Source organism: Equus caballus, chromosome 1, assembly GCF_041296265.1.
Source record: "Equus caballus isolate H_3958 breed thoroughbred chromosome 1, TB-T2T, whole genome shotgun sequence".
Taxonomy (NCBI): domain Eukaryota; kingdom Metazoa; phylum Chordata; class Mammalia; order Perissodactyla; family Equidae; genus Equus; species Equus caballus.
In genome coordinates, this window is record NC_091684.1 from 78,748,182 (window position 1) to 78,764,843 (window position 16,662).

Below are 16,662 nucleotides of genomic sequence, written 5' to 3' on the forward strand. Positions count from 1 at the left end.
TGCTGCGAGATTCTTACATTTTATGTAAAGTGGTAGGACACTGACTCTCAGCAGTCTGTTGTAAGTTAAAGATGCATGTTGGAATCCTCAGAACCACCACTAAGAACAAATGTAAAGCTAAAAAGCTACAAGAATTAAAATGGATACTAAAAAAAAAATCATTTCCAACTATATTAAAAGCTATAGCAATCAAAATAGTATGGTACTGGCATAAAAACAGACACAAAGATCAATGGAACAGAATTGAGAGCCCAGGAATAAACCCACACATATATGGTCAATTAATTTATGGAAAAGGAGCCAGGAATCTACAGTGGGGAAAGGACAGTCCTTTAATCAATGGTGTTGGGAAAACTCGACAGCCACATGCATGCCAAAGAATGAAACTGGACCCCTGTCTTACACAATGTACAAAAATCAACCAAAAATGGATGAAAGACTTGAATGTAAGACTGAAGCCATAAAAATCCTGTAAGAAAACATAGCTCCTTGGGTTAGCTCCTTGACATAGGCCTCGGGAACAATCTTTTGGATTTGACACCAACAGAAAGGCAACAAAAGCAAAAATAAACAAATTGGACTATATCAAACTAAAAAGCTCCACACAGTGAGAGAAAGCATCCACAAAATGAAAAGGCCACGTACTGAATGGGAGAAAAGATTTGCAAATCATGTAATTGATAAGGGATTAATACCCAAGACATATAAAGCACTCCTACAACTCAATGCAAAAAAAAAAAAAAACCCCAACAAAAATCAAAAAACTATTAAAAAACGGGTAGAGGAATTGAATAGACATCTTTCCAAAGAAGACATACAGATGGCCAACAGATACATGAAAAGGTACCCAACATCACTAACCATCAGGGAAATACAAATCAAAACCACAATGAGATATCACCTCACACCTGTTAGAATGGCTGTCACCCAAAAAGACAAGAGATAAGTGTTGGTGAGGATGTAGAGAAAAGGGAATCCTTGTACACTGTGAACATGGGAAGATAAATTGGTGCAACCACTATGGAAAACAGCATGGAGGTCCCTCAAAATATTAAAAATAGAACTACCATATAATTCAGCAATCTCACTTCTGGGCATCCATCCGAAGGAACAAAATCACTGTCTCAAAGAGATACTGCATCTCCAAGTTTGTTGCAGAATTATTTACAGTAAGTAGCCACGACATGGAAACAACCTAAGTGTCTGATGGATGAAAGGATAAAGAAAATGTGATTGATACACACACACACAGAGGGATATTATTTAGTCACAAAAAAAGAAACAAATTCTGCCATTTGCAAAAATGTGATGGACCTTGAGGGTATTATGCTAAGTGAAACAAGTCAGACAGAGAAAGATGAATACTGTATAATCTCACTTATATGTGGAATCTAAGAAAGCTGAACTCATAAAAACAGAACAGATCAGTGGTTGCTGGAGGTGGGGGTTTGGGGGGTGGGGGCAATGGGTGAAGGGGGTCAAAAGGTACAAACTTTCACTTATACAATAAAGAAGTCCTAGGGATGTAGTGTACAGCCTGGTGACTATAGTTAATAACACCGTATTGTATACTTGAAAGTTGTCGAGAGAGTAGATCTTTTTTAAAAGTTCTCATCACAAGAAAAAAATTTGTAATTATGTGAGGTGATGGATATTAAGTAAATTTATTGTGGTCATCATTTCACAATATATACATATATCAAATCATTATGCTGTACACCTTAAACAAATACAATGTTATATGTCAACTGTATCTCAATAAAACCGGGGAAAAAATCAGTTAATCCAAAAGCAGGCGGACACTGAAACAGAGGAACACAAGCACGTGGGACAAAGACAGAACTTGGATTATCAACATGGTTCTGGCCCTACTACTGTCATTAAATAGCTGCATGACCTTGACAAAGTCACTTAACCTCTCTAGACTTTAATATCTCCATCTGTAAAAAGAGAGAGAAGGACTAGGTTTTCTTTCTTTCTTTCTTTCTTTTTTTGGAGGAAGATTAGCCCTGAGCTAATTGCTGCCAATCCTCCTCTTTTTGCTGAGGAAGACTGGCCCTAAGCTAACATCCATGCCCATCTTCCTCCACTTTATATGTGGGATGCCTACCACAGCATGGCTTGCCAAGCAGTGCCATGTCCACACCCGGGATCCAAACCAGCGAACCCCAGGCCAAAGAAGTGGAACATGTGAACTTAACTGCTGCGCCACTGGGCCGGCCCCAGGACTAGGTTTTCAACATCCAAAGTACATCAGAATTATCTAAGCATCTTAAAAAAATGCAGATGCCCAGGCCCCACACCTAGAAATCCAGAAATTTTTATTCAATTGTGGGCAAGGTCAAGGCATGGTGATCTTTTAAGCTCCCCAGCTGATCCTAATAAACAGCTAGAATAAGATTCATAGGCACAATAAAATCTCAGCACTAAATGAACCTAACACTGCTCCTTCATGATTGTGGTATTTTATGCAACTGATATCTGTCATCTAATAGCATCATTAAAAGCACTTGTGTATGTGTTTAAATTTAGGGGCTACACATACATACACAAGTACATATGTTCCTCTGTGTGTGACTTTTCTCATTCAACTACCACATGCTTCACTTGTTTCATACAAGCCTACCATCATCTGGCTTTCCACAACTTCCCCTCCTCATCCCTTCCCAAATACGGGTTCTCACCCAAATGAACATCCTCACTTAAAGCAAATGGAAAGTTCATATTTAGAAGCATGTTTTGCTTTCTAAGCAGGTTAAAGGCACTCTCTGATAAGGCTAGCAAGTGACTCCTCAGTTACAAAATGTCAACGTGAAAAATAATTTCTTTTTTTCCCTCCTCCTCCTCCTCTTCTTCTTTTCTTGTGCCAGAAGACACTTTGGGTTTAAATTTAAAAAGTTATTATGTAGTTTGTTTAGGGGCAAATATAACGCAATATTTTGGTTTGATCTCGAGATTTTGGTTTATTCTAAGCCTGTGAGACAGATCTGAGTCCAGCAAACAGAGCTTGCTTAGAGGCAAGGCTGATTCCATCGTTTATGTATCTTGAACACCTGGATTGATGATCTTAGTTGGTTAAGATGTGATGCTGATGACATTGCCCTAACAGGTTCAATTGTTTGACCCACTGATCAGATTCTTGCTAAGAAAAATTGTGTTCCTTAACTCCAGGTGGACTGCATAGGGAACCAGAAGAAAGAGTATATACATTGATCAAAGACTACAGCTACCACTCCAGGATCAATAGAGACATCCTCAAATAGTAAAAATGGCACATGTTTTAAAGCTCTACAATTTTCCTATATGGAAAGATTTCTCCGGACTATAGAGGAAACTAGAATCTGTCACCAAGCTCCCTAATGGCACTGATGCAGTGGAGGTTAATTTGCCATTATGATTTTAGCTTCCTTTCCAGACACTTCAAAGTAATACTCTCCCCCTCTAGAGTCTCTCTTATAACTGCCAATAAAGTAGCCTCGATGAGGCCAGCTCTGGCAGACAGGACTAACAGCAGGTTCTGAGGCTGGCATTTGCAAAATCCCCTAAGCACGCAACTGCAGTGCTCTCTCTCTGTTTTGGGATGGTTCACCTTCAGCAGATTGTCAAACTTGAATCCTGGTTATTTTATCAGATGCCTGGAACATAGAGTCATTAAAATTCTTACTGCTAAATCTTAGTACTCAAGGGACTGATAAGACTTCCTAGGTTTTGAAAGAGAAAGAGAAGCCAATTTTCTAAATACATAAATAAAAATGTAATTTGAACTCTTGCCCTCGTATATAAATAGTTTCAATTAGTTAAGCTTTGAAAGTCCTTCCCATGCTCTGCGGAGAGAGGCTCCCAAGAGGCTCTGGGAGAGGGAGACAGACAAAAAAACTAGACAGGCAATTGTTTTTTTAGCTGAAATATTTCTTTAAGTTATTACTGGGCTCAAGAAAACTCAGAATTTAACTGTCTTGGTACTGAATTAAAGAAAGAGTCTTACCTTCTCGTCGATCATTTCTGAGAACCCGCACTTTCTCAATTTTCCCCAAGAGAGCCCCGTCCTCGGCTGGGGAAAAAAAAACAGCAGAGCGTTTTGAAGCTCAAGTTACGAAGGGCATTGTATTCAAGCACGGTGATTATGCATCATCTATGGGCTGATGATCTCCTTGGGGCATCTTCTCTCTGTGGCCCTGATTTCTGGCCTGTTCATGAAACTCATTAGCACCTACACTACAGGAAGGTTGGAGCCCAGGAGAAAGGCCAGATACCAGGAGAAATCAGTCCCAGTACTTACGGTCATTGCTGTAGTCATCCACCAAGATGATTTCTTTTATGAGGTGGGGTGGGCTTTTCTTAAGCACGCTGAGAAAAGAAAAGAAAGATAAAGATTGTAGGCCTCTTAGGGGTACCACCAGCTGTGGAGAATTCTCCTATTTTGGCCCCAATTCTTAGCTGGTGGATCCATCAGCCATTCCTTGTGCTGCACAGTCAGGTGACCTGTCTGTAACCCCAAAGACAGCCCAGGCCTGGCTGCAGTGGTAACACGGCCCACATGCAGCATCCCTGCCAGGGAATGTCTCCCATAAGCTGCAATAGGTGGCATCTCTTGGCCTCACCTGACCACTGTCCTCAGCAGGGCTGACCTGGCTTCATTGTGAAACGTGATCACCACGCTGGTAGCTGGCAGATCCACCCGCCACTGCTTCCGCTGACACCTGAAGAAAGAAAGATGGTCTTCTGAACAATGAACCCAGATCAGCCATGGCAAGGCCCCTTGAGAGCACAAGCAGACTGTCCTGTCAGGATGGACACTCTAGATGAACCTGTTATCTGCAGAAGGTGCTGGCCTATTCTGACATAAAGTGACAATGGGACTTAAGGAAACAGAAAAGGACAAACAGAATTACGTTTTAAAAGATGAAAGATTCCAGCAAAAAGTAACATATTGAGAACATCTTCCTAACATGTTGGAAAAAAACTGTGTTTTCAAACAGTGAAATCCCATTTATTCTCACATGCAGATACACCTCTATAGATGTGCTTTTCACAAACCACAGTAGTTATTTCTGAGGGGTGGAACCAACTGTGTGTTGCTGCTCTTTTCTCATTTTCTGCTTTGCCTATAGCAAGCACGTGGAACTTCTGCAACTCTTCACAAAGCTTATTTGGAACCTGGCACTACCCCACTGACTGCTCTCCCTTACCCTGGACAGAGGCATTCATGTCCCTCACCCTGCCTGTCTCCGAATGACACAGGTGACAGTGGTGCAGGCTAGTGCGGGGTGAGGGATGCAGCAACGGGAACCTGAGCCTGTCGGCTCTCTCCTTTCACTTTAAGCAGTATTGAAAGAACCCTCGGACTGCCTCTGAATAAGGCCGATTCTGGGACCCAGCCTACAAACCACAGGCTGATCACAATAAGGCACTTCTCAAGTGTGGTCTCTATAGACAGACACAAGACTGCAAGGGTGGTGAATTGCTCTTTTTAAAAGCCAGGACTGATACCTGTGCCTTGAAGATGCTGCAGTATGAGCCACTAGAGACAGAAAGGGCCAGGAAAGGGCAGATCAGGCTCAGCAGAACCCATCATCCGGGAGCCTTTAAGGCAGGCTCCCTGGACTTGGAGAACATGCCAGCAAAGAGGTGACGTTCCCAGAGAACTCGGGAACACATGGGCTTGTGCAGACTGCAGAAACAGTCAAAGTGTGGTTTGAGTGCATTCAGAGTTACTAAACTGGAGATACTACTGATACTAACTTGGACAAAAGGTTGGGGCAGGCAGATAAAGCATCTTTGGCCCTAGGGAAACAGTTCTGGACCAGATCAGTCACGTTTAATACCAAAGGTCAAGAGGGTGGAAAAGTCTTGCCTGTAGCCGGGTAGGGACCTGTCAGTGGCCCCACAACAAGGTCCCTCCATGCCAGCACTCATTACCTGTAGAGCATCCCCGCATTCACGTGGTTAAACACGCTGCTATTGGCATGGACACACTTTCCACGGAGCCAATACCTTTTAAAAATTTGCTTTACTCTGCAGCACTTAACGTGTGCACCAAAGCTGTGGATGATCTGCTCGCATAATTAAAGGCATCTGTCTTAAATGGGAAATCAGTGGGAAAGGAAGATTAAAGAAAGAAATCTTTGGAGCTCAGCCATGGCTAAAAGCATTTAAGCAGTTAAGGACAAGTGGACGCTCAAGCAGCTGCTGGACAATGACAAACAATTCCACAGGAATGGGAGTGCCTCCGAGGAAAAGGGTCAACAGACTAATTTTCCCTCATGACTGGGAAAACTACTTCAGAGAAGCAAATTTTGAAAATGGGCAAAAAAAATCAGTGCTATTAAAAAGCAATTAAGTCAGAATCACAAGATGGGCTTCTTTTGTTTATTTTAGTTACATGGATAGCTTGATTTTAATTAATCATGAGAAAAGTGCATGATATGCCAGTCATTGCTGTTGGGGAAAAAAATGCATTCTGGAATTAACACGGTACTCATTCCAGCTCTTGAAGGCAAAGTCCTCAATGACAAGCAGACTGATAGCCTAGGCGGGTTTTTTTTTCAATTTCGAGAATTAGCCAATTGTTAGATTAAGGAAGTAGGAATCTGCAAGGAAGGTTCAACTGTAAACAAATTACCAAAGAAATGTCATTCCCAAGAACTCTATCTGTAATGCTAATGAAATAAGAAGTCCCTTCAGGAGGGCTAGCCCCCCAATCAGGTCCCACTCCACACAGTGGGGAGTGCCGAGCCAGCCGACTGCGCCCAGTGACTCACGGAGCACGGGTTTGTGTAGCCACGTGAGAAGTAAAACAGAAAGAAGAAAGCATTTTTCATGCTCAAATCATAGTAAACTTAACTGATCCAATCATATCCTGTTCTCTCATTTTCCTTTTCTCTGCAGGAAGCCTTGTCTTCCACCAGCGTTTAGAAGTCTCAAGGGGCTCTGGAAACGTTTTTCAGAACACACAGGGGTGCTGTACTCACATTTTATTAAAATTACTCTACACATTCATAAGGCACCAAATTTTGCTAGGAATTGGAATCAGGAAATTTAAGAGGTAACACCTATGTTTAAGGCAAAGAGGGATAACAAGTAAAAACTGAGAAACATCTTACACCCATGAGTTAAGAGTGAGTGTGAGTGTGTGTGTGTGTATGTGTATGAATTCAGATCATAAGCCCTCACACTGTGCCAAGAAAAGAGCGGGGAATTGAAGAATTTCTTTAATAAGAAACAGAATAAATCTCGCATGTGAAGAACCACATCCCTGCCAAGCCCTTGTCACTACTCCAGAGCTGGTGAAAAAACACCCGATATAGAAACTCATCAGGGCAGGGGGCTGCCAGGGCACTTTCGTACTTGAGCTTTCTTGGGACTTGAGTAGCTCTGTGGTTTATTTGAAGTCAGCAGCAGGGAGAGTATGCAGTTCATTCTCTTCTCCCTTCCAGATGATGCAAGCTGGAAGCGCATGATGCTGAGGAGAAGACGGGGCTTTGGGTCAGAAGCCATGGGTTCAAGTTTCCTGGAGCTTCCAAGGGCCTGGTACTGCAGTGGTCATTCTGGTACTTCCTGTCTAGTGAAACAGAGCCTTTAAAAATTGGACACATAAAGATTTTTTAAAAGTCCTTAATTTAGTTTTAAATTTCTCTGAGGCTAGATGGCTATCAATATCTGAACTCTTGATTGGCTAGAAATGGAAAAACTGGCTGATGTCAAGAGCAACAAGCCCTTCAGAGTGAAGAATGAATCTGCCTCTGGGGCAGACTTGTCTCTGATGCAGATACTATGCTTAGGGTTGATCAAGACGTTGATGAAATAAGCAAAGGCACATCTTCAGATGGGGAAGCTAGGGGTTCCGTTTAATAACGCAGAAGGCTGTTCCATGGCATGAAGAGGAATATGGAATATGTTTTCTACTCTACCCTCCAACATGCCATTCCCTACCCTTACCCCAGCTGGCCTAGTATTTTTGCAAAGGGCCTGTGGTAACCTTGGTTACTCACTATGTCATCTGAGGTACCTCATCACTCCTTATCTGTGAAAATGGCCCTTATAATCTTGAAAGGTTATTGGGAAAATCAAATAAAAACATATGAAAAAGGACTTTGAACACTGGAAAGTTCCCCGTAATTCTAACACAGGTTATAATACACATTTGCAGCTGTGTGTCAACGGTGACTGTCATCAGCCATGGAGGTTAGAGTGGAGCTTTCTCTAGTAATTTGGAGGTGAGGCCAGAGCGGGGCCCGAGACATACTTCCAAATGCACACACGACAGACTGAGTGGAGAACTGGGTGGTCACTTGGAGGGAGAAGGGTTCCTGGGCCTGCAAGAAGAGCTCAAGGGAAGGGAAGGGGAGGGGAGGGGAAGAAGCCTCTTCAGTTGAGAGCATTCCAGAACCCCTACAAGGTCCAGGACAAGACCACACTTACTGTGAGATGGCCATGACCACCAAACGGAGAGTCACAAGAATGAAGAAACACTGGGTAAATACTGTTCCATCTCCCTGAAATGCCCATTTAACTGAGATTTTGTAAGGAAAATACTAAGCAAGTTAATTGATTAGCAATTAAGCACTATTTACTGTTAACACAAAGACAGATTTCTATTACGGAAGAGATGGGAAATATACCCATTTTAAAAGATAAAAAAGGGGGCTGGCCCCACGGCCGAATGCTTAAGTTTGCATGCTCTGCCTTGGTGGCCCAGGGTTTCACCGGTTCGGGTCCTGGGCATGGACATGGCACCACTCATCACACCATGCTGAGGCGGCGTCCCACATAGCATAACCAGAAGGACCCACAACTAGAATATATACAACTATATTTGTTGTACGTACTGGGGGGCTTTGGGGAGAAGAAGAAGAAGAAAAAAACGAGATTGGCAACAGATGCTAGCTCAGGTGCCAACGTTTGAAAGATAAAAAAGGACAGCTGAAAACAACGTAGAGCCTACATAGGCATTTTCCCGCTACCCAGCAATTGGAAGTTCTCAGGCCCTCTCTGACGCCAGCAGGGCACTTCCAGCAGAGTCCCTAGAGAGGGATGTATAGACCCTGTTACCTGAGCATTCAACACCAGACCATGAAGGGATTATGATGTGCAGTCTCATGTAGGAGGAAACCTGCTGGCAATGGGGACCCTGAACATTGGTCTCTGCAGCAGCGACTTCTTCTTTTTTTTTTCGCTAAGGAAGATTAGCCCTGAGCTAACATCTGAGTCAGTTTTCCTCTACTTTGTATGTGGGACGCCGCCACAGCATGGCTGATGAGTGGTGTAGGTCCATGCCTAGGATCCAAACCTGAGAACCTGGGCCACCAAAGTGGAGCGTGCCAAATCAAACCACTACTACGTCATGGGACCTGCCCCAGCAGCAACTTCTTATTACACATCCATAGCAGGCCTTCAAGCCACATCTCAGCTTCCCATGTAATAACTGAGGATTATCAAGGATCAATAACTGTGGGATCATTAAGGCCATGGTATTTCAAGGTTCTCATTGCTGTCTTCAGTACTTCTCCTTACAAATTACTAAGTTGGCATTCTGGATTCACTCACTTTGTGAATGTAGTTTCAGTGTGTCCCTGAGGGACAAATCAAGCTTTGATTTGCTGAAAATAAAACAAAGCAAAGCAGGGGGAAAAAATAAACAAGCAAAAAAAAAGTTTCTGGGTTTGCAAAGCTAAGGGTAAAGACTTGGACCATAATAAATTCACCATGGTAATGTCTCCCACGGCTTCTTGAGAACAGAGGCAGCTGGCCTGTTTTTTCCCAGGCAACCTGCCACCACCACCATCACTGTATGTATATATGTGTCTGAAATATTTCAAACATAAATCAAGAGAACATAATACAAGCATCAAAGCACCCTCTACTGAGCTTGATCAGATCTTAGTATTTTGCAACAGAGGAATTTCATTCAGATTTTTAAAATGAAATACAGCATGAAAGGTAATGGTCATAGCCCCTTTCATGTTCCTTCCCACCTCAATCCCATCTTCAACAGGGGTAACACTATCCTGAAGTTGGTACTTCATTATTACTATGTACATTTTCAATAAACTACATATATACACAGATAATATACAGTACTATTCTGCACATATTCAAAATTTATACAGATGACCTGCGCTGTGACTTGCTTTTTTCACCTTTTGGGAATATATCTTGTTTTGACACATGTAACTCTATTTCATTCACATTCACTGTTGTACAGCTTTCCATTGTAAGAACATACCACATTTGATCCCTTTTCTGTTGACTACCAATTTCTCTCTGCTAAGAATAATGTAGCAATGGACACTGTCTTTGCACATATGTGAGAAAGCTTCTCTGCATTATTTAGCCACGAGGGGGCCTGCTGGTCATAGCTCATGTAACCCTTGAACTTCACCTGATGCAGCCAACCGGGCTCCAAAGTGGCTGCATGCAGTCACTCCCACCCACAGCAAGTTCAGACTGCTGCACATTCTCATCAAGTCTTGACATCATCAGATTTTTAAACTCTGCCTACTGGATTGGTATGAAGTAGCCTCTTACTACTCTAATTTTCATTTCCCTGATCACTAGAGAGGCCACACATCTTTCCATGTTTATGAGCTGACTGGATGGTGTCTTCTGTTAAGAGCCTGCTCACATTCTTTGCCCACTTTTTGATTAGGTTTTTACTTTATTATTATTTGATTTTAGGAATTCACATATTCTGGATATTATCTTTTGTCAGCCATATGCGTTGCAAAAATCTTCTCCAAGCCTGTGGCAGATCCTTTAATTTTGTTTATGACGTCTTTGGCAAACATACTTTTAATTTTAATTTTTAAAACTGTGACCCTCGGGTAATATTCAGAAACAGCTTTTCTAACCTAGAGTTATTAATATATTCTTGTGGATTTTCTTCCAAATGTTTGAACTTTTACTAATGCTTTTAACATATTCATCTACCTCAATATATTTTTATGAATGGTATAACTAATCTCATTTTTTTCTATATGGATAATCTGTTGTCCCAGCATCATTTAATGGTTCATTATTTCATCACTGATTTGTATGGTCACTGCTGTCATATTGTTTTTTAATATGCATACGCCATTTGCTTTTCGTTATGAACTTAAGGATCAGTTCTTCAAGTCCCATGAAAAAAGTACTGTGTGACACTGCACTGAATGTATAGATTAATTTGAAGAGAACTAATAACTTTATAATACTGATTTTTTCTGACCTTCAATTGTTTTTTATAATTTTCTGAAGAAGTCCTGCACATCTTTTGTTGCATTTATTCCTACGTATCTTACAGTCCTGCTTGCTAGAGTGCACAGGATCTTTTCCTATTACATTTGTTAACAGGCCATGACTGGCACTGGTTTTGCATGGGGACCCTGTACTCAGCAACCTCACTGAACTCTTTTCTTAGTTCTGATAGTATGTAGATTCTCTTGCTTTTCTGCCAATCTATTCATCTACATTTTGTCCTTTTCTTTCCATTTCTTACACATCTTACAGTTCTTGTCTTAATAAGGCACTGGTTATGGCTTGCAACACAACATGCAATGAAAAAAGGGGTAGAGGGGCTGGCCCTGTGTGTAGTGGTTAAGTTCGGCATGTTCTGCTTCAACGGCCCAAGTTTGCGGGTTTGCATCTCAGGCTTGGACCTACACCACTAGTCAGCCACGCTGTGGTGGTGACCCACATATAAAGTGGAGGAAGATTGGCACAGATGTTAGCTCAAGGCTAATCTTCCTCATGCAAAAGAAAAAAAAAACAGAAGAAGAAGAAGAAAAAGTAGTCGAGAACATCCTTCCCTTGCACCTGTCTTTAAAGGGCGTGGATTAGATGTTCATCACTGAGCATAACACTTGATACGGATGTTTTACAGAGACCTTTAATCAGGTTGAGGAAATTCTGTTACAAGTGCTGAATTTTACTGACTTTTTTCCCTTACATCTATCAAGGTGATCATATAGCTTTTCTCCTTTATCTACTAAGAAGGTATATTGTACTAATACACTTTCTGTTGTTTAATCACGTTGGATTCCTAAAATAAACTCTACTTGGCTATGATTTTTTAAAAATAGGGCTGTATTAGACTTGCTAGTATTTGGTTGAAATGTTTTTGAATCTATAGTCATAACTGAGATTGGTCTATAACTTTCTGTTCTTACGCTGTCTTTTTCCAGTTTCCTAGCAAGGTACTCCTACCCTCACAAGGCAAATGGGGTAGCTTTCTCTCTTTTTCTGTTCTCTAAAATGGTCTGTGTTTCATGCAAACCCATTTGAGCCTTGAGAATTTGGGGAAGGCAAACTTTCTATAGCTGAAAAGTTCTTTCGTGCCTTGTATTTATTCATATTTTTTATTTCTTGAGTGATTCTGGTAATTTCCACATTCCCAGAAACTATCCATTCCATAAAGGTTTTCAAATTTATTTGCATAGAAATGTACTTAGAATTTTCTTATCATCTTTACAAACTCTACCATATCTATAGTTACATCTGCTCTTTTATTCCTAATATTATTTAATCATGGTTTTTAAAATTTTTGTTAATATGTATTCTTAGAGATTTCTATTTTTTGAAGGTCAAGTTTTACATAATCCTCCCTATTATTTCTCATTTTTCTAGTTAATTACTTGTTTTTTCTTTCATTAGTTCCTTCCTTTTGCTTTTGAGGAAGATTAGCCCCCAGCTAACATCTGCGGCCAACGCTCCTCTTTTTTTGCGGAGGAAGACTGGACCTGAGCTAACATCCAAGCCATCTTCCTCTACTTTATATGTGGGACACCTACCACAGCATGTCTTGACAAGCGGTGGGTAGGTCTGCACCCAGGATCTGAACCGGTGAACCCAGGGCCACCAAAACAGAATGTGCGAACTTAACCGTTGCACCACTGGGCTGGATCCTTTTTCCACCTTCTTGAGCCAAACAGCAGGCTACGCTCACCCTATGAAATGAACAAGCGGCTTTAAATGTAACCAAATTCTACAGACACAGAAACAAAGGCAGTTCTGTACTCAGCCTAGAGGAGGGTGGAGTGAAATGGGGAGACGTGGCCTTAGGTACAAAGATTAGCTCCTCAACTCTGGGAAAGAGTGACGTGACACACACCTCTGTCCCGTGCCAAAGTATGCACCCAGGGCTGGGGCCCAGGGAGATGGGGCAGCAGACAGTGCCCTGGGGCTGCTATGATCTCTGTGTCTCTAGTGGACCCAGCACCTGAGAGTGCGCCAGTCTCCATGCCTCCTGTGTGGCAGGTGAGACAAACCAAGAGAGCCCACGTGGGGGTCAAGCTCAGACGGCAGGGCCAGGAAGTTTCAAAAACCAAAAGAACCAATTAAAATAGATTGTCACTTCCTGGCCCCTCTGCCTCCTGCTTTATATGGAGACCTGTGTGTAGGGGCTGTTAATACACAGGGACACAGGATGAAGTCTCTGAATAGGAGGTGATCCAAATGAGGCCCTGCAAATGAGCCTTCTTTCTGTCCTCTTGCCCTCACCCACAGAGCACAATTAAGTGATTTCCATTTCAAAGGAAGAAAAGGGCGGGTCTGTTGTTTGGGTGATTATGTCCTGGTAGCCTGACACAGCTGTCCCCCACTGGAGCTATAATTTCCCATATAAGTTGTGTAGCCAGAGCACCCCCAGACTGGAGGCAGCCATGGGCCAGGCCCACACTAGGCATCCACTCCTCACCCGAGAATCCAGTGTGCTTTGAGGGCAGGGCAGTTGCCCTGGAATGGACTCCTGATTACCACAAAGCTCAGACAGTTCTTGAGTGTCAGACTCACACATCAGTGTATTAAAATGCTGATGCCTGGGCCTTGCTTACCTAAGTAGGTCTGGGCAATGCCTGGGAATCTGAATTGTAGAAGCTCCCTCCCCTCCAAGTGATGCTGATGCAGGTTGTTCTTAGGCCTGATTTGAAGAAACGCTTGCAGGAGACTGACGGATGTTATTACTGACAATGGTCCTCTACTATGGAGGTATAAGTAGACTCACCTGGCAAGCTTTGGAATTATACATGGAATTCTGATATGGACCACATAACAGAGAGGTTAAAAACTCTGCGTCCTGGAAAGATTTTGGTTTCCTGTTTCTTCCTCCCCCACAACCTGAGCCCCAGGGTTCATCACACATGAAAGAGCCAGTCCCTGCTGTGTTCCTCAAACTCTACCACGGCTTTGAAACGTGACAACTAGAATCAAGTCTAGAATAAGGCCCTCAAATGTCCAGGGTCCCTTAGAACAAGACAGCCCACACCTGGAGTCTGGATTCACAACAAGGGGGGGTACTTGAAAGAGGCTATCCCTCTTCTCTCAGAGCACAAAGAACATTTAGAGCTCAAATTGGGGTGAGGATGCACCCCTTAATCCTAGGCACTTCCACTGTGACCCACCCAAAACAAGACAGACTGCTTCACATGACCGTTGTCACCGTGTGTTTTGCTATGGAGTATCTGGGGAGGCCAGGCATGCCAGAGGATGGAATGTGAGCTGAAGGAAAGGGGAAAAAAAAGGAAGAAAGTTAAATCGCTGTTGTATAATGTTCACTTAAGTAAAACACACTTAAAAATCCCCTAAAAAGTGATAGTGACATAATATTCCACCTAATCAACTAATTTCTGATCAGCCCCAATAGCTGGAGGGCTTATACCACAGAGTTCCTTTAAAAGCGAAGAAAACCAAATTCTAAGATTTTTTAAAACCTCTGCAAGATCCATCTGAAATTAAGCTTCTTAAAAATCTAGTTGGCAGAAGATTTGAATAAGTCCCATTAATCACTGTAGGTTTGTCTCCAAATTATTAGTCTAAACAGCTTTCTCGCATACTGCAGGCTCTTGCATTATGCACTGCATTTGAAACAGGAGCATGTTCTAAAAAAGATAGATTTATCTTCCCTATGACACAAGACACTGGAGCCTATCTTATTTACTCTACTCCCTTTGAAGTTCCCTAATCCCCTTGAGACGCCAAGAGTTCCTGAGGCAAAAAGCACACACAACATCTGGGCCAGCGGACAATCCAGGAACGCACATTCTTTGCTCACCGAACACTCCACACTTCAGCACTGGCCACGGAAGCCTGCCCAGAATACACGAGCGTTCCCCATCCGAGGAAGGAAAATGCTCGCCACTCTCAGCAAGCACCATTTGATGGAATAACACTGTTCTTTCATTCAAAAAGCATCACCTGCCCTTTGTCGCCTCCAGTTTTATAGACATTAAATTTTAACTGAAAACTTTTTCAAGAGTCAAGAGCTAACGAAAGTTGAGAAAATAACAGCCATGGATGAAGTCCTCTGAGCTTCAAATTACCTCCAGCTACACTTCAGTCATCACCTCCCGCTCAGCATTCACGTAGAGTCAATGCAGAGAGGAAAGACTGACTGATAGTCCTGTAAATGCTCATTGCTCTGATGCCAAGGGAAAAGCTGCCCTCTCTGGACAGGAGCACACACTGCTCATCAGACAAGAAGAAGCCTGTGTTCCATTTCCTCCCCCTTGACACAAGGCACCAACAGTCCTGCTCAACTATACCAACTCTCTCTGCCTCCTCGTCTTCCTCCCTGATGCATCAATTCCAATTTCCAAGCTGCTGAGGATTTCATTTTTATTTTCACTGCTCTGTGAAGATACGTGCTTTTATTTCATCTCCTCCCTGCTGCCTCAAACTGCTTGCTCCTTAAGAGGCTCTCTTACGATGATTCAGCAACGGCTTTCTTTTCTGCCCTATATGCTTCCCTTCAGTCCTCTCCTCAAAACTCGGGCCAAATGATGGAGTTTGTGTGGCCACTTAGCAGTGGTTCTGACTTTTAAAATTTGGGAGAAGAAAGCTTGTGTGCTGTCAAGGATGATGTTTTAGGCTACCCCCCACCCCGCGCAAAGATATAGTTACACAGTTACAGATACACAATCACTCTGTGTTTTTGCCTGTTTTACAAAGATCTACTTTTCACTTAATGTCACTGTTACTAGTAACCAAAGGTTGCACTTGATCCATTTCCTGAGGGTGGAAAAGGATGAAAGGCGAACAGATCTTATCTTATCACTGGATAAGGATAAGAACATAACCTTGAAGCAGCAAAGTCACCACTGTAACTCCTCCCTGGGCCCTAGCATATCAGCGTTCCATACAAAGAACCAAACACCCAACATTTGTCTTGGCATAACTTGTTCTCATCCTCTCCAACCAAAGCCAGGATAATTTGTTTGATTCCCTTAAATCTTGCTCACATCAAATGTAAAAGCATTCTTTTGGAATCTTCGGGGGAAAAAAATCAACCTCTAGTTGATGACAGAATGGTATGTCATGGTCAAGAATGAAAAGGTTATTTGATATACGCTTCCTGGACACTGCGAATTACTACATCTATATTCAGTCCTCTGACTCCACAATTCTGTGGAATGCCTTCTAGGGACAGCTGAAGAAGGTACACCCTTCTTGGTAACACAAAAATCATCCCCCTCTGGCTCCTTTCTTACAGACATTGTATTTTAGGGGAATTGTTGAGCCCCAGACGTTGAGTCCCAATTGGCCTAAGACAAATTCATTTCCTCAGCCTCCATTACATCACAGATAATCATGACTTAGCTCTGGCCTACAGATTATAACCGAAAGTCTGCCATAGGGACTTCCAGAAAAGATTCACTCTGCTGATTAAAGCAGAGAGCTACTAAAGAAAAT

At 42.4% G+C, this 16,662-nt stretch overlaps 1 protein-coding gene across 8 annotated transcripts in view; it reads right to left on the reverse strand.

Annotated features, from left to right (window-relative positions):
- GALNT2 (polypeptide N-acetylgalactosaminyltransferase 2) overlaps positions 1 to 16,662 on the reverse strand; it is a 198,447-nt gene that overhangs the window by 36,919 nt on the left and 144,866 nt on the right. For all 8 annotated transcript variants that reach the window (XM_023646249.2, XM_070228192.1, XM_023646248.2 and 5 more), the window contains 3 exons: positions 4,602 to 4,700; positions 4,280 to 4,347; positions 3,986 to 4,051 (listed from right to left, as the gene is read on the reverse strand). In XM_023646249.2, the coding sequence (XP_023502017.1) occupies positions 3,986 to 4,051; positions 4,280 to 4,347; positions 4,602 to 4,700 (233 nt within the window). The remainder of the gene's footprint in view (positions 1 to 3,985; positions 4,052 to 4,279; positions 4,348 to 4,601; positions 4,701 to 16,662) is intronic.